At 40.7% G+C, this 27,323-nt stretch overlaps 1 protein-coding gene across 1 annotated transcript; it reads left to right on the top strand.

Moving 5' to 3' along the window:
- On the top strand, positions 1-25,975 carry slc43a1a (solute carrier family 43 member 1a). The gene is made up of 15 exons (XM_074648755.1): positions 1-204; positions 8,650-8,813; positions 9,886-10,078; positions 11,539-11,594; positions 13,831-13,907; positions 21,588-21,680; positions 22,059-22,192; positions 22,294-22,421; positions 22,884-23,030; positions 23,125-23,160; positions 23,253-23,388; positions 23,542-23,671; positions 23,806-23,879; positions 24,551-24,674; positions 24,778-25,975. The coding sequence occupies exons 2-15, from the start codon at positions 8,660-8,662 to the stop codon at positions 24,973-24,975; spliced, it is 1,680 nt and encodes a 559-aa protein (XP_074504856.1). The 5' UTR covers positions 1-204; positions 8,650-8,659; the 3' UTR covers positions 24,976-25,975.
- Positions 25,976-27,323: the final 1,348 nt, after the last annotated feature.

Here is a 27,323-nt window from a genome sequence, read left to right on the forward strand (position 1 = left end):
GATGAAACCAGAGAAAGAAAAGAAGTGTGGAGTCTCACAAGGACTAGCAGGAAAAGAAAGAAAGGAAGCAGCAGTAGAGAGAGAGGAAAAGTTTAATTCACTGACTACTAACTAGAACAATCAGCTCATTTTTAATCCTTCATTTTTTCACTCAGTGAGCAACAAAAACATTATTTTTCCTCTCTGAGAAGACGCACAACTGAAGTAAGTGAATGAGTTTTGTTCACTCTATGTTGCTACTGTAGGTTAATAAGTGTAGTATAAAGCTCTTAACGTGTGTGGAGTGGCGGCCTGAAGGCGAACCGGCTGCACATAACTCACACGTGGCATGAAGCGGAGACACAAAAGACTCAGCACATAGTCACTATGTGAGTCACTGTATTAAACATGTGTAGATGCGTAATGGGGGAAAAGGTCGCAAGTTTCACACAGAGAGGGAGAACGTGAGAGTAGAAACCACATTAAGGGTGAGAAATAGAAGCGGAAAGGAGCGCGCTGTTTCGGAAGTGACTATTCAAATGAGTTCAAATGATGTTAAAGTGGTTTCTGTGTTTCTTTGAGTGGTAAACTCTCTCTAGCCTTTAATACGCACATATGGCTAATTAGATCGTTTTGTTACACTCTAATTCAAATGTTATTACTCTAAATGAGATGTTATTACCAGAAGCAGCAGTCACAGACATGATGGTTAGTATAATAGCCTTCTGTTGCCTTCATGGGCACCCCTTAAAGTCAGATTTTATACAAACACGTTTTTAATTGGATTTAAAATAAATTAAAAAATAACTTTAGAGTAAAGAAGTCTGTCACAAAAGTTGTGTTTTGTTACAATAAAATCTTACAAATTTGGGCTGCATTTAAGTGTGTTTAGAAAATAATGAAAAAAATCACATTTCCTCAGAGCTCAAGGTCTTTAAATTCTTTAAATTAATTGGATTAATTGGATTTAAAATAGATAAAAAAATAACTTTAGAGTAAAGAAGTCTGTAACAAAGGACGTTGTGTTTTGTTACAATAAAAAAAATCTTACAAATTTGGGCTGCAACTATGTGTGTTTAGAAAATAATGAAAAATGTCACATTTCCTCAGAGCTCAAGGTCTTTAAATTCTTTAAAGTACCAAAAGTAAAAGTATTCATCATGCAGAATATAAATAACAACACAAAACACATGAGGACCTAAACATTTCATATCATTATTAAACAAATAGGCAGTGGTGGAAGAAGTATTCAGAGCTTTTATTTGAGTAAAAGTAGCAATACCACACTGTAGAAATACTCTGTTACAAGTAAAAGTCCTGCAGTCAAACTCTTACTGAGTACAAAAGTATTAGCATTAGAATATACTTAAAGTACCAAAAGTAAAAGTACTCATCATGCAGAATGGCCCATTTCAGAATAATGTATATCATATTATTGGATTATAATTATTGACGCATTAATATGTATATTACTTTAATGTTGCAGCTGGTAAAGGTGGAGCTCATTGTAATTACAGCACTAATAATAATATAATAATAATAATAATAATGATAATGCGTAATAAACACATCCTAATTAAAATTGTATTTTTGATTACATTTTGTATTAGCCTATTATTTTGAATCTGCAAAGTAACTACAGTTGTCAAATACATGTAGTGGAGTTAAAAAACACAATATTCCTCATGGAAGTGTAGGCTATAAAGTAGCATGAAATGGGAAAAACTCAAGTAAAGTACCTCGAAACTGCACTTAAGTACAGTACTTAGTTACTCTTTACCACTGCAAATATATAGTGTGTTGATGGACGTTTGTTTACTCATCCACAGACAGATGCAAATATCTGTTTCTTGGATTTTTTTCTGACCATCAGTCCAAAACCTAAAGATATTCAATTTACAGTGATATAAAACACAGAAAAGCAGCAAACCCTCACATTTCAGAAGCTGGAACTGGCATTTTTTTGCCTGTAAAACAATTTAAAGGGACTGTTTGTAACTTTTTACAGGTATAAATCTACCGGGTCGGTGTCCCATGCGCGCTCGCGTGTGGCTATGCTGTTCAGACTGCTCCTTTGCTTGCCTTCACTCACACAACGCGCGCGTTCTCGCTTCACCTCACGTTCATGCGCGCACACTACACACTGCAGAAGAGTTAGTTTAGCTCTGAGAATATCTAGTGAATGTACAGTGGACGTTTGTGCAGAAATAAATGCTGCAGCTCCTCCAGACCAACAGGTTTTCCGTGTCTCGTGAAGTGACGGAGCTCCGCAGCGAGAAACGTTATCGTCTCCGACCGGGTGCCGGTGTCTCCCTCCGACCGCAGTCGGGAGGCTGAAGCAGGAAAAGCCAACACTAGGATCAGCATTGATTCATGGAGAGACCTTCGTCTGGTCAGCTAACATTACTGCCAAGCAGCTGAAATATAGAGTGATATTGTGATTTTAGCTGACATGTGTCTCCTCACAGTTTTGAGCGATGCTCGTTCATGTCTATTTAGAGCGAGCAAGCGCGAACCCGACGCTGACTTTCGTCGACTTAACGGCCACAGGTGTCGCTGTTAACAAGCATTTCTGAAAGTTACAAATAGTCCCTTTAATTAAAAGCTCATTATTATAATCTGTAGGTCGATGTGGTATCATGGGAAACAAGGTGTTATCCATCACCACCACTGTGCGTCTTTCTTGTACGTCGATCTCACAATTCTGACGTTTCGGAGGAGCACATGAACGCAACAGCAGACTTGAGCAGGGCCGGGTTTTCTTCAGCGGCCGCCCTGTCATCCCGGTAACCGGACCCCGGAGCCCGGGCTGAGGTCATGCCCGCGGAGAGACAGCTGCTCGCCGGCCGGGCAGCCTCGAGGAACAGAGGCTCCCAGGGCGCAAGGTTTATTTTCTTGGAAACTTGTGAGGATAAAGAGTTTGCCCTGCGGTCCTTTATGTCCGGCAGAGGTTGATAAACACGGCCGGTCGAGGTCACAAACATCCCCGCGGGGAAAAAAGAGCAGGACTGGATGGGAGCATCAACAGAAAGACTTGAGAGAAAGAAAGCAGGACACGTGATAACAGACTATAGGCTATATCATGGCCAACTCACATTTTAATACAGAAGCAGCAGAAAAAAAGTATTTTGTGTCATAATAATCCAAAATATAATATATGAATAGCCTATAACCACCCGACCCACCACCATAAATACCAAAACTCCATCAGCCATAGAGGAGCTAGTCATGGCAACATTGCATCAGCTGCTGGTGGTCAGGTATTTCAGGAAGCAGCTTCCTTATATGGTGTTCAGCTCAGTGCTCACTTCACCTGCTTTTCCACACACACACCCACACCCACACACCCACACCCACACACACACACACACACACACACACACACACATACACACACACACACACACACACACACACATACACACACACATACACACACACACACACACACACACACACACACCCACACCCACACACCCACACCCACACCCACACACACACACACACACACACACACACACACACACACACACACACACATACACGCATCACAGTGTGATGTATGACAAGAACTCACAACTGCCTGCCAACTGTTAATAGTCTTTGTCTTTCTGTGTTTCGGCTTGTTGGCAAGTCTTTGTTGTGTTGTCGTTCCCGCCTCACAGCACCAGGGCACTACATGCCTTAGTCCTTAATGACAACGTGCAGTTTCCAAGTAACTGCTGCTTTAACAAGCGGCACAAAACAGGCGGGAAACAGAGAGGAAGAATGTGTAGCAACCAGAAATAGAGGCGGCGGCAGCAGTTTAGATGGTTGTCTTGAACTGGCATGACTTGTGTGTCTTGCATCAGTCCAACATGTGGCTTTATAACCTGAGCTCAAATACACACCAAGGAGCAACTGATATCTTTACTACAGACCTGATACCTTTACTACAGACCCGATACCTTTACTACAGACCCGATACCTTTACTACAGACCTGATATCTTTACTACAGACCTGATACCTTTCCTACAGACCTGATACCTTTCCTACAGACCCGATACCTTTACTACAGACCTGATACCTTTACTACAGACCTGATACCTTTCCTACAGACCCGATACCTTTACTACAGACCTGATACCTTTCCTACAGACCCGATACCTTTACTACAGACCTGATACCTTTCCTACAGACCCGATACCTTTACTACAGACCTGATACCTTTCCTACAGACCTGATACCGTTCCTGCAGACCTGATACCTTTCCTGCAGACCTGATACCTTTCCTGCAGACCTGATACCTTTCCTGCAGACCTGATACCTTTCCTACAGACAGACCTGATACCTTTACTATAGACCTGATACCTTTCCTGCAGACCTGACACCTTTACTACAGACCTGATATCTTTACTATAGACCTGATACCTTTCCTACAGACAGACCTGATACCTTTACTATAGACCTGATACCTTTCCTGCAGACCTGATACCTTTCCTACAGACAGACCTGATACCTTTACTATAGACCTGATACCTTTCCTGCAGACCTGACACCTTTCCTGTAGACCTTTCTTCACGACACCAAGTCGCCATGGCTCTGTGCAACATTGTCACCCGAGCTTTGATTGCGTATGTGATGTGTATTTATTGCAGCCACAGCATTTTAAATCCAATCCATGTCACAGCAGTCTCTATACTTAGGCCTCTAACAGACTGTGTCAGCTCAAGTTTGAAAGACTTGTCTGTCTGTCCGTTCTACCAGATTACTGCAACACGTAAACAAACTAGAGACCATCTTGCGATGATCACACCAGCTAAAACACCCCCTACTTCTGGCGCCCTTACTCGGACCACACCCATCTTCAAACTCAGCCTTCATTTTGATCTCAACTACACACCTGTAAACTTTTGTGACTGAATCTTACACGGATGCTATCACGGTGAAAAAATCTGTCCACAGACAGACATATAAACACCGGGTAAAGTACTCAAAACCTCTTCTGTGATAGTTCCCGCTACAGTAGGGGTCTCCATGACCACATTTTGACATGATGACACACACACAGACTCACAAGTTAAAAACAATACCAACGTCGCTGTCGCGGCTGGTAATAATTAGGGATGCACTGATCTGATACTTATATCGGGCCGTTACCGACTCAAATAGCTGAATCGGCTATCGGTGACAATGGGGCTGATCTATTCAATTCAATTCTATGTTTACGCTTGAATACATGTGCGCATACTTGCCTATGTCATGCATTAGCAGTACGCCTTTAGACTGCATTACTGAGGGAGCTAACTACAGACATGTCAGCTGTTTGGAGGTATTACACGCTTGCTGCGCCAACCAGTTCTACGGCTACTTGCAGTATCTGCAAAGCCACACTGCAAAATATAACACAACCAACCGATTTGACCAAGCTGCATTAACTCGAATTGTAATTCCTGTTAATTTTGAAGTTTTTTTACCAAGTTGCTGGTGCACAATCTATTATTTTATGAATAAATAACTCTTACATTTATATCTATATATGTATTTATTACATTTTGTTTTACAAAGGTAGGAAAGCAATGTTTAAAGCGATGTGCTTTTTCCATTTCCTTTAGTGTGTTATATAGTTTTTGTGCATGTAAAAGGTCTGCAAAGTTACAAAACCCAAAGTCCACGCCAAAGGGAGTTTCTCTAATATGAGAACAATATGTCCTCTTTAAGTCCAGCCTGATGTTTTCTTAAACATAAAACAATGACCCCAGTCACTCCCACACAGTGAGACTGAAAAAGCCGGATCGGTGCATCCCTAATGCATAACTTCATGTTATAGTTCTGCACTTAACATTTTTCTAAAATGTTAAACAAAGACCGAAGTGTGTATCTTTTAGTGTGCTGGTCAGACAGAGGGATTAATGGTGCTCAAAGTGACACAAAGCTGGTACTACACTGCATAGTAGTGTAATTAAAATGCAGATGTTGTGCTTTTAGGCCCACTCTGCTATTCTGACCCCCGGCTTTTAAAGTCATGGTGTTACTAGAAACAGTTGATGATAAATTAAAGTGAAGGACTGCACAGTTAAGATTAAAGATATTTAATCAGTGTACTTTTTGCATCTGGTGGCAGAATCTTTGCTATTTTCAGCCAGTAGGTTGGGGATTCCTAAGCTATCATTAGCAGCGGTTGCCCTAACTGATTCATCTTCTTTGGCTTGTTATCTTTAGCCTTTTTTCGCTGATAGAAAAATAGGTTGAAATTTTAAAATGTGTAACTTGTCAGTAGGAGTTAGTGGAAAACATGCCTACGACACCTTCTCCAAACCGGGAGGCCAGAAGTAAAGGTTGTTTTTGACGTCAACAATTCACTGATATTCTGTGACTCATTAAGGAAACGCAGAACTTGATAGAGAAGGGGAGTACTCATAGGTTAACTGATGGTGTCATGATAAAGGTACTTTCTGCAAAATGTAATTTATTAAGCTTCTATGGTACATGATGATATGATCCAGTACCTGAAGGGGAAATTATGCCCGTATCGTTCAGATGTCAGAAAGCCTTGAACTGGGGAAAGACTCAACTGTCAGAATCATATTGATATTGATATTAATTTCTATTAGTGCTGCAAAGATTAGTCAATGAATCGTTTCGTTGATCAAAAGAAAATTAATCTGCAACTATTTCAATAGCTGATTCATAGTTTAAGTCATTTTTCAAGCAAAAACAGCAACAGTTGGACAATTCCAGCTTCTCTAATGTGAGAATTGGTTGCTTTTCTTGGTCTTACATTACAGTAAATTGAATATTTTGGAGTTTTGGACGGTTTAATGAAGTCACATTGGGCTCTAGGATGTTGCGATGGCCATTTTTCACGGCTTTCTAATTTTTTATAGGCCAAATAATTTATCGAGTAGTTTAATCCATAATGACGGCAGCCGTTAGTTGTCCTTATCGGCCTGATTTTAGACACACAAAGGCAACAAGTTAGCCTCTTTACTGTCTATGTGCTCTTGTGGTTTAATTAACAGGTTAATTTGTGGATTATATACTTAGGTCTGAGTGAATGAGCGCCGTCTCGCTCTGTCGCCTCGTTGAGAGTTGGGGAGTCTTGTGTGTGCTGAAGGGGTTTTAAGCACGGGGTGTCAGTTTCATAGAAATCCCCCCTTTTCAAACTCTCTTTTCAGCACAAAGGCAGTTCAGTGAGCTATGGATAATCGCATTACATGCACGCCTCACGAGCACATACGCAGACTCATGGACACACGCAGAGACAAATCTGTCCTATTAGATCCTCTCGTCTTCTCCCATACAAACACAAATGCCCGAAGAGATGCCCTCATTAGGAACTGTTGAAAGTGTTTCCTGTTTTAGGCCTTGACTTGCAGCCCCCCGCCATCCCCCACTTCGCCGTCCATCTCTCTTCAAATCAAGTAGCTGAGACTTTTCCTCCCTCTGATCCTTTCCACTTCTCCTCTGGTTCTCCGCCAAATTGAATAGCTGGTTATATTTGGATCTGTATTTCTTGCTTAGATGTTTTCCAGATGTGTGATCCTGTCAGGGCGGTCACGACTGTATATTCTGTGTGTTGATCACTCATGTCACAGGGTACAGTGACCAATGACCTGTCCTGTGTCTGTTTACTTTCCAGGTCGTAGTGACTAACCTGACTTTATTTGGTCAGTCACGTCACAAGTTTCAGTATTCTGTTTGTGTTTACATAAAAGCTGCATCACCACTCACTTTTGACCCCGGTGAGATAATAACATGCTGTTGAAAGACTCCCCGAGTCCAACTTTCAGATTGAAATGTCGCCCTTTTAAAATGCTAACCCTGTTTACAGAACAAAAGCAGACACAGCGAGCGCTCAGCATTGTTTCCTCCGGTCAGAATCGGGTGAAATAGCTGCTCTGTTGACAGCACAGTGGGAGGATTTCAGAGGACAATGCCATCCAAGGTGAACTGGGATTTACAAAACAATGACTGGTCACATGGGCACTCATTAGGCAAACTGGGAGAAAAATGTCTCAAGGAGCTCCTTCAGGTCTCAACAGTGAAGTAAACAAGGAAATATCACAGATTTTTTATTTTCTGGAAGTCAACATGGAGAAAGAATATTTTGTAAATCTTTCCTCTGTTCTGGGGATCAATATGTGCAATTTATTACACACAAAACTCCTTTTAAACTCGAGTTGGAGCAGCTTTTAATTGGTAGTCATGAATGATCTAATGGTTGTCATTGAGTGGTCATTATGGTTATTTTATTTCATCATTGTCTGTGTTTTGTGCGGTTTGTATTGGAGCTGCAACGATTGGTCAATGGCCAGAACATTAAGCAACACAAATTTTGGTTTTCAGCTTCTAAAAATGTGAATATTTGCTTGTTTTCTTACTCTTCTATGATAGTAAATTAAATATATTTCTATTTTTGACTGATGATCAGACAAAACAAGACATTTGAAGGCATCATCTTGAGCTCTGGGAACTTGTGATGAACATTTTTATAACAAATACTAAGTTGCAGCCCTAGTTTGCATTCATTCTCATGTTGAGTTTTGTGTTTTGTGCTGTTTATATATATTTAGTAGAGTTTCATCAGGCTGTGGTATGACGCAGTTACCCACTAACATGGCCTTACATCTCGAAAGTTTGAAGATAAATGAAATCTCACCTCCCTCCTCGCCTCTCCTCCATCACAGAGCAGCAGCAATGACGCCCACTCTCCTCCGGGCCTACAGGAGGCGCTGGTGGATGGCGGTGACGGCGGTGATTGAAAACCTGCTGTGTTCGGCGGTGCTGCTGGGCTGGGGCTCGCTGCTCATCATGCTGAAAAGGGAAGGCTTCTACTCCCACCTGTGTACAGGTAAAAACAACAGATCTTTGTCACTTAACCCGAACATCTTGTTTCTCTTTAACAGCTCCATAAAACATGCACAACGTTGTTTTATCACCTTGATACCTCATGACTTCTCCTAATTTTATGAGAATTGCTTATAAATATGATTTTGAACTGATGACATATTTCAGACGTCTGCAACAGAAAATTACGCATTACTTCTGTTTTGGGTCTCAGCTGTAAAACAATACAGAGGACGGTTATATTCTCTAGAACGGTGCCCCCGATTTCACTGTTATCAGGTCATCAAATAGGCGTTATCCGCCGCTATAAGCACCATAGATGTGGGCCAGTAGAGCCCTGCTACGCCTACTACATTGTAAGAGTGACAGCGAACCTTAAAAGCAACACGATCTAACATAAAACTGAATGAAAAGTTACGTTTTGAACACAAACAAAAAGGATTCTTTAAGTTTAGGCAACAAAACTACAACTTCATTAGGTTAAGGCAACACAACCACTTGGTTAAGTTTAGGGCAAAACATTGTATTAAAATAACTATATTTCAACATACATTTTAACGCTTGTGTACACAAAAACCATATGCATTGTTGATTTTACACGGGATGCTAACTCCGGTCTCCTGGGTAAAAACCCTGTGATTTGCATCCATTGCCCCCAACCTCCACCCCATATGGAGTTTTTACGCTGTCTATAGAACCTGACTTCAGCTTCTGCTCTTGTCATAATTACTACAGTCGCTTTTGTTTTTATGACAACTTTATCCAATGCGCAAGAGAATTTTAACTTTTTTTCTTACAAAACTACTCCAACCGATTAATAGATTATCAAAATAGTTCAAATTAACTTAATAGTTGACAACTAATCGATTATTCATTGCAGCTCTACTTGTAGAGGCATATAGAGGACCTTTTTTCCCCCCAATAATTTACTTTAAATTATAGAAAAGTCTGAAAAAAAAATGATGCAGCAGATCTGGTCTCTGCTCCTCTTAATCATCTCTTGACCCAAAACGCTAAATGTTTTAATCTCTGTTCATATTCTCACCACTCACCTCTCTTCACCTCAACCCTCACAGAGAACAACTCCGTGGTCCTGTCTTTAGGCAACTCCTCCAATGGCGAGGTGGAGGAGTGGCCCAGCTGCGTGGACCAGGAGGAGATGCTGAATCTGGGCTTCACCATTGGCTCCTTCCTGCTCAGCGCCACCACCCTGCCGCTCGGTATACTGATGGACAGGTTTGGGCCACGCCCAATTCGCCTGATGGGCAGGTAATAGCCACAATTTGTAAGGGAATGTGCATGTCTGCGGGGTGTTAATGTGTCATTTTAAAAACCTAAATCTTTTTTAATATACAGATTTGCTTTATGAAAACTTGGCTTTGTCATTTGGAGGTTTGACTACTTAACATTTTCGTCATTGTGATTGTGAGAACCTGGAGTGAAAGTCAATTCCTCAACTACTACTGAGGTAATAGTAAAAGGAAAAAAAGCAGTTGGATCACATTCCCGAAGTGGTTCTCCAGCGTGCGAATCAATAAATAAAGGTGGGGCAGTAGAGTGCGTGTGCACATTGCATAGTAAGTAAATTCTTTCTCGTTGGGTGTGGACATGTGAACACAAGTACACTGAATGGAGAGTGAGTATCTTCACATGAATGCACCTTTTCTCCTTCTCATTCACAGTTTCAGCAGCTACGTAATTGAATAGCCAGACGCTTTGACAATAGGATGATAAAAAATGGAGAATGTGGAGTTTATCTGCAGCTGCAGGCTGTTAAACCACTGACGGGTTCAGTCTTTGGCTGATAACCAACGGCTTAACTGACGTTTTGTGTATCATATTTGTAATGTTATTCATGTTAGGGCTGTGTATTGGCAAGAATCTGGTTATACGATACGTATCATGATACAGGGGTAATCATTCAATATATTGTGATATATTGCGATACTGTAAGCAAGGAGATAGATAGTATAAAGAACTCACCAGAAATAAACCAGTTTATGATAGCCAGAAATAACACATTTATACTGTATGCAAACAAACTGCATGGTTTTTGCCCCAAACTGCATGTGATTATCATAAAATGGGCATGTCTGTAAAGGGGAGACTCATGGGTACCCATAGAACCCATTTTCATTCACATATCTTGAGGTCAGAGGTCAAGGGACCCCTTTGAAAATGGCCATACCAGTTTTGCCTCGCCAAAATTTAGCGTGAGTTTAGAGCGTTATTTAGCCTCCTTCAAGACAAGCGAGTATGACATGCTTTGTATCAATGGATTCCTTAGGTTTAGTCTATAGTCTAGGTTTCATATGATGCTAGTAACTAAATAAAAAAACATATATGTAAGAGGTTAATTTAAACAGTGTTTGGGAGAATCGCACAACATAATAGTGCGATACTCATGTGAATCGATATTTAATATAACACCCCTAATTCATGTATGAAAACATTGTTTAACTTATGCTGGTATATCCAGATCTGCTGACCAAACTAAACTGCATCTGAACTCATTTGACTTACACTTTCACTGAATAAAGTGGCAGTTGTATGACACACAGAGACTGCTGTATCACCAGCAGTTAAATACGCTGTGGTATTTTTATCATGGCCCTCTGGGAGTTTCTATATGTGATGCATTGTTCTTAGAAACACTAATTATATACTGTATGAATGTGACTCAGTATGTGATTCAGTATGCAAGAATTTAAAATATTTTTTTGTTACAGTTCGTGTTTCGCTCTGTCCTGTGCCATGATGGCCGTGTCTGCCTATGACCCTGATGGTGAGTACAAACACATACACAAAAACATGTGCCAGATATCAATTCATCAAATGTGACATAAGAAATGTGTAAATGTGTTGGGGTTATCTTTCAGTTTAGGTTTTAAGTGACAGCTTGAAGCACACCTGAGGTCATAATTTACTTAGAGGCTACAAGGCCAGCTGCTCCTCTGGAAGAGCAACATTCTCAATGTTTACATTACTTGTGTTATATAATTTAACCTATATAACACACACAGCTAATGCCAAGAAGGGCTACATTTAGAATACTTAAAGGTCCCATATCATGCTCATTTTCAGGTTCATACTTGTATTTTGTGTTTCTACTAGAACATGTTTACATGCTGTAATGTTAAAAAAAAACTTTATTTTCCTCATACTGTCTGCTTGAATATGCCTCTATTTACCATCTATCTAAAACACTCCGTTTTAGCGTATTTTGACGGAATTGTAACGGAATTGCAACGGAATTGCAACAGAATTGCATTGCTAGGCAACAACTTGGGTCCATGTTTACTTCCTGTCGGCTGATGACATTCACATACACTGCAACCGGAAATAAACTGGGAAACATTTAGAATGTTTATGTTTAAAATGATGTCAAGGGTCTAAATATTGTATATTTTGTGACATCACAAATGGGCAGAAATCCTGACAGCTTGTTTTAAAATGCAGAGTTTCTGAATACGGGCTGTGTGTATTCCCTGTGGATTGAGGGTTTCGATACTTTCATAGTATTTATATAGGACTTAAGTCTGCTTTATAATAAAAAAAAACATAAAAATCTCACTTTTTTATAATATGGGACCTTTAACATAAATAAAACTGTAATAAGTGATGCCATGTATGCCTCCATAGGTCCAATGATAAAAGATGATAAACATAAGGGGTACATACTGTATATTAGCATATTTCTTTTATTTTTTTATCACAGGCTAACGTTATATTAATTTCATTATTTGGCTATTTATTTACATTATTTGTATGTTGCCATTTACTGTGCAATCACTGATAAACGGATGACTTTGATAGCTGCTTGTAGGTACTAGGTTACTACCTTCTCTTGTCAGGTGGAGGTGTGTTGCTAGGGTGACGAGGATGTTGCTCCACTTTCTCTGAGTTTCCCAGAGTTCCGGTTGTCCGTAGCTCCGGAGAGATGTTTCACACATTTTTGGCCACTTCACGTTACGGCCATAATGTCTCTCAAGACCCGCATCAGATAGTTTCTGAGTCGTGGTGGCGTTAACTAGCTTGTATCTGTATCCGTGTTTGCACGTAGATAAGATGAACCTTTATTAATCCCCGGAGGGAAATTCAGGTGTCAAAGCTGAATCATGTTTTTTTTATTGCATCTTAATAGTGTATTAAAGCTCCTTTCACTGGACAAGACAGTGTGGTCCATGTAACCCAGTAGGCTTTTAGACCTTTCAACAACACTTACGCCAGGTGTGCAAAGGTGTAAAAATGGGCAGAATCCAAACAATTGACAAATTAATTTCTTCACATTCTCCACACTCCTTCTTTCACAACTGTTCATGTAACTATTAAATCTCACCGATTGCCTCTGGCTGCAATGGAAACCATGTAGTTTCAGATGCGGTTGAAATCGGGATCCGGTTCCGAACAATGGCCGATAGCCAATAGGCCTCTCTACACCACACACTTTAAAAACACACAGTGGCTCAGCTGGTATTAAATAAACACCAGGAAATGCCCATGTGCTACCTGAAAATGTGATATTATATTTCCTGTATCCTGTTCTTTGAGCTTTTGTACCAACTGAAAATTCCACTTTATAAGGCCCTCAATATGCTTCAAACAAACAGCCGGCTGGATCATCTAGCAGTCTGACACCCTCCCCCCCGCACAGCTTGTTTTCCATCTTATTATTAATTATGTTTTAATTAATTTCAATTAATTTAATTTAAGTGTACAAACAGAACAGAAACAAGCAAAACCACACAAAATAAAAAAAATGAAAAATAGAGAAACGACAAATAAACGTAAAAGTAAATAAAAAGTGGATCAATTCATAATCACACCTCTCAGATGTCATAAGTGGGGTAACTGCATCAAAACTGCCCAAACAATTAGCTTTTTGCCTCATCTTCGAGTGTAGTCTCTGAAAAAAGTATGTAAATCTTTTGTTGGACAAAGTGAAAAATATGTCCTCCAATCTTATTCTGAGAGATTTGATAATGGCTCTAACACCTCTGTGTTTCTGTTTTTCTCTGCAGTTCTGTCAGCGCTCATCTTCTTGGCTCTCTCCCTGAACGGCTTTGGAGGCATCTGCCTGACCTTCACCTCGCTAACGGTGAGACACACAACCAGAAAAAGACAGATTCTCACTGAGTAACGGAGCAGAATATATATACATACAGTATAATATTGATATTTACACACAAGACTAGATATCATCTTTTTGCTTTAAGAGACATTCACTCTTCTCTGTGCCCGTTCTCATTGTTTTGGTGGATGTCCACATGCTCAGTGACATCCATATTTTGATGGCTATTGTGTTTATTAGCAACTTCCTTACATAAGACCTTTTCTGACCTGGTAGAGAAGGAAGGAAATGAGATGGTGAAAATGACAACTCACCTCTTGAATGGACTGTTTGAGAGCTTTGTTGTGTTTTATGCAAAACACAAACTGGGTAAGATGGTCATCTGATGCCTCCGAGGCTGCTTTTGCTTTCACACTGCGTACTGTATGTGTGTCCCTAACAACCTCCAAACTATTTTTGTTAGTCTATATTTTTTAAATATATATATCTACATATATACAGTGCATTTAAATCTTCTCAGGACTGGCTGGACAGCCATGATAAAAGAACAGGGTCGGTTGTTCAAGGTACAACTTGCACCATGTTAAAGAAAGTAAAACACACAGAAAAGCATTAAATGTTAAAAATAATCATGTCAGATTCTGAGCTAAAAGGAAACATATCAATGTCTCTCTTGTCTGTTAAATCAGCATCATGTTAAGCATGTTGTCAGCATGAAGAAGAGGATCCTTTTTAAGGGTATAATTTGGCACCAAACAGCCTTTTTCATTCTTTTTATTCCCACATTATAGCTCTGAAAGTCTCTACTTTGGTTACATAACTCAGACTCTGAGAAAGTACGAATGCAGGGTTGTGTTTCTGGAACGAATGAGCAGAACAGTTTTGGTAGCTGAGAGTCTTGGCATGGTCGGGGCCTCTATTTGTCTCAGCTGAGGAAACAGTGGGTGCTGTGACTGGGAGCTGTTTGTTTACATTCACGTCAGGCATGTGTGTGTTTGCGTGTGATGTGTCAGCTGGTACCAGCATTATCGAGTGTGTTTTATTGTTGCCGCTGCCTCCTGTGTCATGGCAAGTATTTCGGTATGTGCATGTCAGCAGAGTTTCCGTCAGAGCTGCATATAACTTCCCCCAGATGGAAAGTCTCCCATTTGTGTTTCCACCAATAACGGCCAGCGTTTGAAGACACACCCTCTCCCCAAAGCTCGGCCCACTCACCTCTATTCAAAATACTCAAGGCCACACTTTCTCTTGTCTCTCACTTCCTTCCTTCTGCCTTTGTTCTTATCTTCCCATCTTCTCTCCCTCTCCTGTTTCTCTGTTCTGCTCAGCAGTCAGCTGAAAATCAATGCCGAAACCGTTTCAGCTCTGCATGACTGTGCACACATGTGGATGGACACATGTGTTTGCATGGTGATGCACACACAGGGGAGACGAACATGAAACAAATGTTTAGATAATGAAGCTGAGAACAGACAGATGACCCTCTCCTATGACCTGGTGACTGTAGAAAAGAAAAGCTAAGACACCTGTCTCAAATTAAATAGATATTCTGCATCGTGTATCTCACTGAAACCTGCTGACCATGTGAATAGACAGCTGACATCGCTGTTTAATAGAAGGAACACACAAAATAACTATGTATCCATGTAAAAAGGATGTGATGTCTATTTGTTCAAGGTGATTGTTAGCACAATTGCACAAGTTATCTTCATTTTTAATGGACAGATTGCGATTTAAAATCCCTGGACCTTGGTGGTCAGTCATTACAAACTCATGTCTGTTTTTGAAATGCTTTATTTCATAATTGTTTGTAACATTGTAATGGCATGCTATCTTGGCCAGATCTCCCTTGAAAAAGAGATTTTAATCTCAAGGGACTTCCTGATTAAATAAAAGTTACATAAAATATATAAATAAACAAACCTAAATGTATTTGAATTTCTTACAGGGATCCCAAATTTACCAAAAAAATGTCTGGCTGGATTTTCAATCAGTCGATCGAGATAAAATTATCAGGTGGTTTGAAAAAGTTCTCCAAATGTTTGACACTTTTCTTAAGCAAGCACCAAAAGAGACACACCCACTGAGGAATCCTGGCAATGTAAATACACATCTAATCTGTTATTAATAATGATAATTATCAGTCATGCTCGGTTATATCTGACAATAGAGCTTGTGACTCATGGTAGCAGCGACACGGAAACTCCTTTTAGTGTTTGGTCACACACTCAAATAACTCTCACACAGGAAAGTACAGTACTCTTTCTATTCTATTAATCACTCACAAACAACAGATTAATATTACACACACACTTGAGTAATGTTCAACTCCTCCCCTCCTCGTTGTCCCTGTCTGACCTCTGTGTCTCCCTTCGGTGTACCAACATTGGCTGACCTCCACACTGTTGTTGTTGTTGTTGTTCTGGAGAGCGAATGACGGCAGAGCACAAGGACTGAGAAACACACATCCCGTTCCGATTAAATCATGTGCTTTAGAGTAACAGCTCTGCTTTTGTACAAGGAAGTTATTGAATAAGGAAAGAACATTTGTCCTTCTACAGTCGGTTACACATAATGAGGGACTTAACCCCGTCTGTCTTGTGATTTGATTTAATATATGTTCACATTATCCGGTGTGCTGGAAATCATAATATAAAACCTTTAAACTTAAGGGAAGGTTTTGAATATTGCTGATGAAATACTCTACCTGTATGACAAAGTAGTTAACTCCTCCATGCTCTACTGACACTATTTGCACCTGCATTGTGTGCACAGTTACTCTGTGTGTATAGTAATAATAAGGACAAGTTGCAACATGCAAACACATAGAATTGGCAGAGAAATATATAAAATCCTGAGAAGGAGCCGGGAAGTTCTTATTTTCATAACAAGGAGCAGGTCAGCTGAACAATTTATGTTGTGGACAAAATAAAGTTGTGAACATACAGTACATTAGGGGACTTATATGTTTGTGTGGGATTGTATGGTGGAAAAAAACATAAGTAAGAAAGAAAACAATATAAAACCATTATAATGAAAAAAATTCACTTCATATTCTGTCCATATGATTTTATTTTTTATTATTATTTTATTTGAATATTTTTTATGTTTGTGCCAAAATGAGACAGATAAAACAAAGCATAACAAACAAAAACAAATAAACAAATAGATATAACTTATAACTTCTCATTGCTATTATAAACATGCAAATCGTTTTTTCTAAGGGTGGTTACGTAAGGCACACGTGTGTATGAGTGCGTATTTATTTACCTCCATCAGTGATGAGAGGCTGTGACGTAGACAAGGTGTAGCTGATTTTCCATTTAACTTGATGATGGTTTAATCTGTAGCTCAATGTGACTGCGTCTTCTTTCCTCATTTGCGATATTAAAAACTGATTTACAAAAAAAAGAACATCTTGCACCTGGCCTTTTATTTAGAATCATTAACCTGTGCGAACACACCATATTGGTTTATCAAAAGCACGCAACCTTCAGGGCCTCCTGGTTCCCGCATACCGTTAATGGTGCATGTTAACTATGTGCGGTATGACTGTAGACGTAATGTGTCACACAATAGTGGAATGAGGACGGTCCTCTTGCACGTATTGATGTGGGATTGCCCTTCAGCAGCACTGGGGCCTGTCTGATCACATGCTTACGAGAACTGTCAGTCTTCCACGTGCTAACTTTAGTCTCAGCTAGCAGAGAGAAGCTGAGCTGCTTTTAAATTTGCTCAACAAATAGAGGCCTCTACACGGACTTTAGGTAAAACTAGGGTGACCAGGTGTCCCACTTTACGAGGGACTGCACAGCATTTTATCTCTTGTCCCGCATATTGAGACGATGTCCCACATTTTGATTGGCTCTAGTGTTCAAAAGTCAAACCACTGCAGGACAGACGCTTTTTTAAATCTGGCTTTTATCCAATGGCTGTGAAGAAAGCAGGGAAGACCGTCATCACGGGTCTGTGTTTGTTGTCAAACTGCGCACACGTGAGTCAAGCGCAGGTTAACATTTCACCATCTTTGCTACGCTATGCCCAACGCAGAAAATAGCGAGTTACCGCAAAGTCACAAGCTATGCAGATTTAGGCGGAATATAATGGAAACTACCACAAAGAAAAAGAAGAGCAGCTAGAACAAAGACTGTGAAACTACTTATAAGTATTTATAAGCCGGTGGAAGGCGATTCTCAGAGGTTTTTTTTGTGAAATTTGCCAGTTATTTTTCCATTTCACACAGCGAGGAATACGACATGAAGCGACACAGTTCATGTGAGGCTCACAAGAAACGCGCGGCTCAAAAAGAGATGTGCCGATCTATGGATGCATTCGGGCAAAGCATAGAGATGTTACAAGATAAGGGGCAGAAGAGAAATGTTTATGATTTAAGTTAGATGGTAAATGGTAAATTGTAGATTACCTCTCAGCCTTGGTAACGTGTCCCACATTGTCCCACACAAACATACTCTTTGTCCCACATTTGGTTTGTTGGGATCTGGTCACCCTATGTAAAATACAAAGAAACCTCAAAAGCGAGAGTCACACGTCGTGGTTCGAGGCATCCAGTTGAACCACCGTCTTTACGTTAGACTACTTTTTTTTGTGTTATATAAGTGTAGTGCAGCTGGACGTGAACTAAACTGAACCAACGCTGTGAGGGATAACGGTTTGGCCACTCTATGAACAGTGAGAGAGGGCGGCACAGAATTGAGGTGGGGAGAAGAAGCCGGTGCTAATCAGCTGTGGTTTAGTGTTTCCTGCTGGGATCTCCACAGAGAGAGAGGGGCTGCAGCTGTGGCTTGGGGAGATCAGTCAAACCAAAAAAAAAAGTTCCTCCCACTACCTCTCTTTTTCGTCATTTGCTTATTTTCATACACTCCTTCTTTCTCTCTCTCCTCTTCCCATTTATTCCACTTTCTCTTGACATGTTCAGAGCTGCATCAGACTTTCAGTGCTCCTCATTAAGCCACTATTTGGACCGTTCTCTCAGTGATTAAGGTCTTAATTAAACTCAGTGCCAAAGTCTTACAACACCCAAGTGAGTGGGCACAGCAGGAGTAGAGCCTGAACTGATTAGTCGTGACAAGCGAATGCCCAAAGCCGTATTCGTGTGTGTGACTTCCTGACACCAGTTGACCCCCGTGTTGCCTCCATACAGTCACGTGTTTCTGTCGTTAGCGTTAGCATGCAGAACATGAGCTGCAAGGCCCTGTTTGAGTTATGTACTTTATGAGGACTAAAACGGTGGGAATCACGCCTGCTGCTCGCACATGCACACACACACATTTCATCTTCACTACTGCACTTCTGAAGGCAAACATCAGTTAGCTGACATCTCACATGGCTGGAATATCTTTGCTTTAACGTTAGTAAGATGTGTGTGCTCAGAGGGCCCTCTCGCCTGCATACCACAAACCGCCGCTGCCGGAGAGTCCAGCGCTGTGGATCTCATGGTCACAGTCGGGCCTTGAAGTATTTTGATTCTCAGAATCGCTGAATGAGGAGGGGTGTTCTCCGGGTTGTTTTTCTCATCTCTCTCGAACATCCTCAGGAAAGCTTTTTTTTTTCCTGTTTACCTGCCATCCTTGTTGTGTCAGCCCTTTGAGTGACCTCATGCTTCCGCCTGCAACACACACACACACACACACACACACACACACACACACACACACACACACACACACACACACACACACACATATTCGTCTGCCAGACACACACTGTCACCACAGCCTAATCTCCAGACAGCAGCCAAACCGAATCAGAATCATAATACGGTTTATTGCCAAGTAGGGTTTCACTTAGAGGGAATTTGCCTTGGTTTTTGGTGCAAACAATAAACCCCCCTCACACACACAAAACATCTACATTTAAAGAAAAGCACGCATTAAGTCTCACCTACATCTTCCACCTTCAGGTCTTGCTGGACTCAGGAGCAATAAGCAGCTCCAGGAATGTCCATATGGGGTAGTTTAAAGTTCCTGGAAAGCCTTTTCTTGGAAGTTATTCCATAGTTTCTGACCCTCCAGGGAGTCCTCTGCAAATGTGACATATCTGTTTTACTGCATCGCTTTAAAGCATATAACATTTTAAAAAGCTACAAGCATTCATGATAAACACTCAGTCCCATGATAATTAGAAACAATTAATGAGATATCAGCTAAACTTAAAGCTGCTGCAATCAATATCTTTATATTAACAAGGATCAAATGACTACTTGTATGTGAAAGTGGTTGTTTGTAGTAATGAACTCACAGATAATTGTTGCTTGACTCTGCAGCTCTACAAAACTTTATCTCCTCTTTCATCTGATTGAACTTTTATAATGTACTAATGTGTCAGGGTCGTATTTGCAGCTTGTTGTGCTGCCTCCAAGTGACCAGAAATCAGTTAATGCAACACTGAAATACTGTTATAAAACAGTTTTTCTTCACTTGTTGCATTTACAGTGCATGTCAGGAAGGTTTGAAGATGTGTAATCGTCATCACCCCAAATCCTTCCACCTCTATATATCCATCTCTCCACCCTTCATTCATGTCCTTCCCATCATACAAAAGTAAAGAGGGCCTCACGTCAGCATCGGACTCATGTAACGTCTGAAGTTGGTGCACTGACTTAGTGGTCAAGATGCATACCATATAGCTGCAGTGTCCACGCTTTCCCCATGTTTTCTCTCTGAATCTATCCAAGAAAGTCAAACATAATCTTAAAAGAATATATAAATGTCTGAATCGGTTGGTTCATTGTTTCCAATAATAGCTAAAAGTGCATCATTGTCACCGTGTTTCCAGTTTCCCAACTCTGATTTGACGTCATTTGGTCCAACCACAGTGAGATCAGTGAGGAAAATGAACACTGTGGCAATAAACACTGACACTACACGGTGACCTCTGACCCAGCGGGGAGATTAGTTGACGCCAGAAAGAAGTTTGGAAAACCGTGGTCAGTGTTGGGAGAGAATAGCGAGCTTGTCATGCAGCACACCTAAAATCCCACACATGTGATTTTATAATCGTGATTGACCCATTTAAATCTCTAATCAAAGGCCACTGAGTGTGCTGGCAGCACAATAGGTCATTGTTGTGTTCGCTAAGCTTCTTACTACTGTAAATAGGTCGACCTAATATATGATGTGTTAGTGCCTGGTGCCCGCCGCCTTGTCCCCTTTGCTGTGTGTCATGCATGTGTTCCCCCACGCCGTGTCTACGAACCCCTGTGAAGTTCATCGAGAGCCGGCTATAGATTGGCCTCCACATTTTTAATCCTACCTCAAAAGAATTTGCTGATAAAGCAAGAATAAAAGACTGTGGACGTGTGTCTAGGTATAGCTTAGTCTGTGTTTGATCTACGGAGTCAGGAACCAAACTGGGTCGTGACTTTGTTTCTTGTTTCCTCATGACATGGAAACTAATATTTTTTTAATGAGTCTGCTCTGTGGGTTGAGAGAAGTGTGACTGGGTGCAAACTCCCGAGGCAGGGACAGTTCACAGTGGCTTGATTAAGAGGAACTCCTGTCTGGTTCATGCTGCTCATACAAAGGTGTGGTCTGCCCTCTGCAGGTCAAAATAACACACTGCATCTTGATTAAACCACAGTTTTGACTCAGACCAGCCCATATGTGTACAGGTGTACTGTAGGTCACATTGCTGAGGTGGCTGACTGACTGACTGATATCTATTGTATCTACTCCTCTGTCCCTGCAGCTCCCCAACATGTTTGGCGCTCTGAGCTCCACCATCATGTCTCTGATGATCGGCTCCTACGCCTCCTCTGCTGTCACCTTCCCTGGAGTCAAGGTAAATTACAAATGGCTCATTGTTTTGGACACATGAGGTCGGCACAAGTTACCATGATTACACGTCTCTAACCGGCAAGGAGGCTCTGAGGAAGTGACGACGTAAATTACTGCTCAGTGCGTCCGAAAAGATGCATACTACTGTTTATTCACACAAAAGTATGTTGAACGATAGAACACATATTGGGATGTAGTGCATAGTATGCGATTTCGGATGAAGCCAAACACTGCAACAGGAAAAAAAACAAATTTACTGGGTGATAATGTGTCAGTGTTGTGTTCACAGCTCGTTCTGTTGCCCCGAAGTGGCCAAAAACATCATGTGACTTGAAAGCAAGTGCAAGTTTCTTAAACAAATGTAACTCTCTCTTCCTCCCAGCTGATCTACGACGCAGGCGTGTCCTTCCAGGCCATCATGTGGAGTTGGGCAGGTCTTGCCGGGTTTGTCTTTGCCAACTGTTTCCTGAACTGGCCCGCGGAAGGCTTCCCAACACCTGACGAAGTAGACTACAGGTCAGTGTGTCCGCCGTTCATCTCGTTCCTACAGACATCAAAAATGTATATCAGAACATCGCTCCTTCGCTCCAACCTCACAGTGTGTTTCTATATAACAGTAAGATCCTCACACTGCAAGAGGTGCCTGCATCTGAGCTGAAGGGTGTTGGAGAGAGACTGAGCCAGAAAAATGGAGACATCCGACACTCCACAGAAAAACTTCCTAATGGATCTGACCCTGCTCCCAGTAAGTCAACAACCGTTATGCTCTCAGCCATTTACTTTATACCAGCCTTATACCAGTCTTTTTGGCTTGTGTGCCAAAAATGCTGCTGACTTGGGACATCACGGGTTGCATATGTGAACAGGGTGTGACTAAATCAACCAAAAGGTGTTTTCTTTCTTCTCATAATGTTTTTTTAAAGTTTTTTAGAGGCTTAAAGACGAACAATTAGTAATTTACAAGACAAATCTTAAAAGAAACAATTTTGTTTTACAGAAATTTGCTTTCTTTACTTCCCGTAAATCATCTTGTGACCCCTCAGATATATCTTCTGACTTCACAAGATATGTATCTAAAGGGGTCACAAGAAAGCTTTTACACTTAAACTCTAACAAGAAAGAAATCACCTGCCGTGAGCTCCTCTCATCTTTATATCAAAATAAATAAATGCACTTATGTTGGACGAACCGTCTCCTCCTCTCTCAGACGCGACTCCCTTCCGACGGTCCGTGTTCTCTCCCATCTTCCTGTGGAGTCTGGTTACCATGGGGATGTCCCAGCTGAGGATCATCTTCTTCATGGGGGCGATGAACAAGATGCTGGAGTTCATGGTTACCCACGGCGAAGAGCATCGTGAGTGACGAACCCTCAACCACATTCCCAGCAAACAACTATCAAGAACATCTAAAAGTTACTGACAGAGTGTTTCTTTGTTTTTATATTTCAGCATCTGAGCAGCTGGTGATTGATAAATTAGAGAAAGGTAACAATTCAGCTTTAAATATATACATTTTATGTAACTTGTCTGGCATATCTTTTATTTTTCTTTGATTTAATGTTTAATTTCTTCTTCAGTGAGTTTCTACTCGTCCATCTTCGGCACGCTGCAGCTGCTGTGCCTGTTAACGTGTCCTCTGATTGGATACATCATGGACTGGAGGATGAAGGATTGTGAAGAGGAGAAGACCGTCCTTTCAAGCACAGAGAAGATGTACGTACAGATTATTCTGAACACGACTTGGTCCATTTTTTTTTATGTAACCAGATGTGACATATAAACATGAATGTTGTATGGTGTCGTTATAATGGGAGTGTCCCAGCGTACCATTAATGTTAAAACACCTCTGTGTCTGCGCCCCACCAGACAGAGCACCGTACCCAAGAGAGACCGTAAGATCCAGAAAGTGACCAACGCCATGAGGGCCTTCATCCTCACCAACGTGCTGTTGATCGCTTTCGGATGCTGCTGCCTCATAGACAACCTGCCTCTACAGGTAGCAAACACACACACACATGAGAACACACACACACGAGAACACACACACATTATAGCAGCCTGAGAACAAGGAAACAAGTAAAGAATAAATAGACGCTCAGATCCATTGATTGTGTTGCTTCTCTTCCTCAGATCTTGACCTTCATCCTCCACACTATGGTCCGAGGCTTCATCCACTCCTGCTGCGGAGGCCTTTACGCTGCTGTGTGAGTGCTGCACCGCTAATTCATCAACCTGCATCATCTGACGCTCTGTTTAACACATTCACGTCTTACATGAAAACATAACTTTAGGGTGTAATGTTTCACAAAATTTCATGCTTAAAACTCAAAGCAATTGTTAAAGGGACAGTGTGTAGGAATTGGCATCATCTAGTGGTGTGGTTTCAGATTGCAACCAACTGAGTACCCCTCCGCTCACTCCTCCATTTCCAAAACTGCAGTAACGCGAGCCACCGAGTACAAACGCCGTTTGCCTCGCTCAGAGGCCATCCTTGCCATTATAACACTATTTTATGCGCGGCAGCTGATTGTACCACGGTTTTGCACTCTACGGCTCACATTACTGCAGTTTCACAAGCGTGTCGGAGAACTACTGTGGCCTTCAGGTAACATCAAAAAGCAAAACACTCTCAATAGAGCCAGAGTTTGGTTTGTCCGTACTGTGCTACTGTAGAAACATGGCGGAATCCGTGAAGAGGAAACAACCTCACAGTTAAACTTTCTGGAAAGTTGTATTTAATGTATTACTAGCAATAATTACGGATTATTGCTAGAGGCACTTCTCAGCTCATCATATTTCCTTTCTAATCTGGGGCTCTGTGTCATTTAATTTGGTGTTTCAAACTCTTTGGTAATAACCTGTATCTCCCCCACAGCTACCCGTCCAACCACTTTGGCACTCTGACAGGCCTCCAGTCCATGATCAGCGCTGTGATCGCTCTGCTGCAGCAGCCGCTCTTCATCGCCATGGTCGGACCGCTGGGAGGAGACCCCTACTGGGTGAGGACGCACACTTACCTCTAGCTCCATACACAAAATAATCTCTAGCACCCACCAGGAACTGTGTGACTGTAGCTGTAACTGTCATCCAACTCTCCCTTAGATCAACCTCGGCCTGCTCATCTCCTCATTGGCTGGCTTCCTGTTGCCGGGTTACCTGTTCTACCACCGCAGATGCCTGATGAGGGAAAAGGAGGCCAGAGACAAGCGGGCGGCCGGACAGGAGATGCAGGCGCTCAACGACACCGAGGCCAACGGCTGTAAACCTCACAGCAACGGCCTCGCTGCTGTGGAGGCCTAGAGCGTCACCGATTGGGGGAATTGTAGGATTTATTTGTACGTGTGTCTTCAAAATGAGCACCAGCAATCTACGCATCCACATATTTCTTTGTTTTGATATTTCCAGTGTTTTTTTGTCCATTGCTGGTGCACATTTCGCTCACCACAGAGCAAATAATAGGATTCCTCATGCTTTGTTACGACTCAGACCGTATGTTCCTTGTGATTTCCGGAGAAGAAGTGTCATCATTTGTTTATTTATTTTGGTTTTAGTGTAAAAGAGCCAAATTAGTGTGATTTAAAGCCATAGATTTCACTCACAAAGACACATGCACACACCCTGGTATGGCCTGCGTGTCAGACTGCGGATATCACGGTACTTGAAATACTGTTATATAGTTTTCAAAGACTTCTAAAAATCATCACAATCAACGCTAACACCAAAGAACAGCTTAACGATATTAGGAAAGTTACACTTTCTACTTCAGTGTTGTTTCAAAAGTGTGCTTAATGAAGCAAACTTTAGTGTATTGTGCTGTTTCTACTGTAATCCCCCCCGGCAAAAGCTATAAATATACATCTATAAAACACTTTTAAAGCATACAAGCAATCAAAGACATTTTAAAGCACCTGAATAGCAGACTTCTGGTACGTATAAAGAAGTGTTTCAGGTATTTTCAGAGTCCAGTTATTCACACAGACACACACAGATAGGCTGGTTGTAGAGACATCATATCTACCTCCTCTGTTTCCTTTGTTGTACTGTCTCTATGCAACCGACTCCTGTCTGTCCATCAACGTTTTTATTTTCACATTAGGAACTATTAATCTTTTAATTGTCAAATACCCAAAATGACTAATTTAATCAGTACAGAATGGCTCCTTGTGCATTCATGTTTATTTTTAGAGGCATTGCTGAGTCAACCTTTGTATTTCTGGATTTTTTATATATACATATATATATATATATATGTATATATATATACATAAATATATATACATATATATTTATATATAAATATATATTTATATAAATATATATTTATATATAAATATATATATATATTTATATACATATTCCTATATATATATATATTTATATGTATATAAATATATATTTATATACATATTCCTATATATATATATTTTTATATATATATATATATATATATATATATATATAGGAAAAACATTTTTGTTTTTAGGAAAAATTCACAAGGAAAAATATGACCGACTTTTAAAATTGTGACACAGTGTGTGTCAATGTTATGAATCACATTGTACTGCTTTATGCACAGAAATGAACTAGTGTGTGTATAAAATATGTACTGTATTTAAGTGTATTTTTATACTCTAGCTGCAGTAGCATTAAAAAGGGAAGTGTTTGTTACAGTATCAGTTATTTTGTAGTGTGCCAATTATAAATGACCCTCGGATGATTCGCTGTGTATTCTGCTTTTGCCTTTTTGCTTTTTCTTCGTGTATCGATTGTGGAGCGAACAAACCTCTGTCAAATTTGTAAATAGAACTGAGGTGGTCTTGTATTTTATGACATATTCTGCTTGTGTTGCTATAGGTGGGTGTGTACAGTGTATTAACTGATGGCTGAGGAGACACTGGCTGTTTTTAATGTGATTTTTCTCACACATTACGAAGACATTGTTTCAGCCAGCTGCAGAACAAAACAGAACCATGTACGTTCTTCCAAAGAGACAACAAAATGTGTCCATCCTGTACATGTTTGTTCTGCACACAGCATCAGTATCATGTCGATTTCTTTAATCAGTTGTATGTTTTTTAAATTTTTGACTCAATCCATTTCAGTGTCAGGACAGCTATAGTAGATGTTTCCTTTCTCGTCTGATGCATTTTTTCCCTTCGTACATAAAACGTGTTCAGCTTCTTGAATCTTTGCTTTCTCGATATGAAGGACATTCTGTGTTTTGTTTCAACTCCGTGCCTTGGCTGCCATTTTGGCTTTATTGCAATAGATATGAATGTAAGATGCCTCTGGCAAACATCTTTCTCTGTAAACCAAAGCCATGTGTAGGGACTGTTAGCAAGTTGATAGTACCGCACTTTCCTAAGAGGAACACAATGCATTAGTCCTGCAGTAAATACAGAAAATACAAAGAAAAATTCAGCTTCACTGTGATTTTTGAGGCTGTACTTTTGTGTTGTTTAGTTTAAACCCTTTTAAGTGCATTACAATCAGTATTGGTGAGGTTTTCCAGTTTGGTATATGTCATTACTTTCCTCTTGCACAGTATTTTGTAATGTTTGAAACAAATGTAACAGCAATTCCAGCAACAACTATCGGACCTCTTTGCCTCTCTGCAAGTTGCCTTAAAGGTCCATAAGAAAAAAGTG

This window comes from Sebastes fasciatus, chromosome 10, assembly GCF_043250625.1.
Source record: "Sebastes fasciatus isolate fSebFas1 chromosome 10, fSebFas1.pri, whole genome shotgun sequence".
NCBI lineage: Eukaryota > Metazoa > Chordata > Actinopteri > Perciformes > Sebastidae > Sebastes > Sebastes fasciatus.

Excerpts from the sequence above, each read along its gene's own strand:
- slc43a1a (XM_074648755.1), top strand. The coding sequence starts at position 8,660 with ATGACGCCCACTCTCCTCCGGGCCTACAGGAGGCGCTGGTGGATGGCG. Across the intron at positions 22,422-22,883 it reads TGGATCTGACCCTGCTCCCA|ACGCGACTCCCTTCCGACGG; the intron begins GTAAGTCAACAA and ends CTCCTCTCTCAG. Across the intron at positions 23,389-23,541 it reads CTTTCAAGCACAGAGAAGAT|ACAGAGCACCGTACCCAAGA; the intron begins GTACGTACAGAT and ends GCGCCCCACCAG.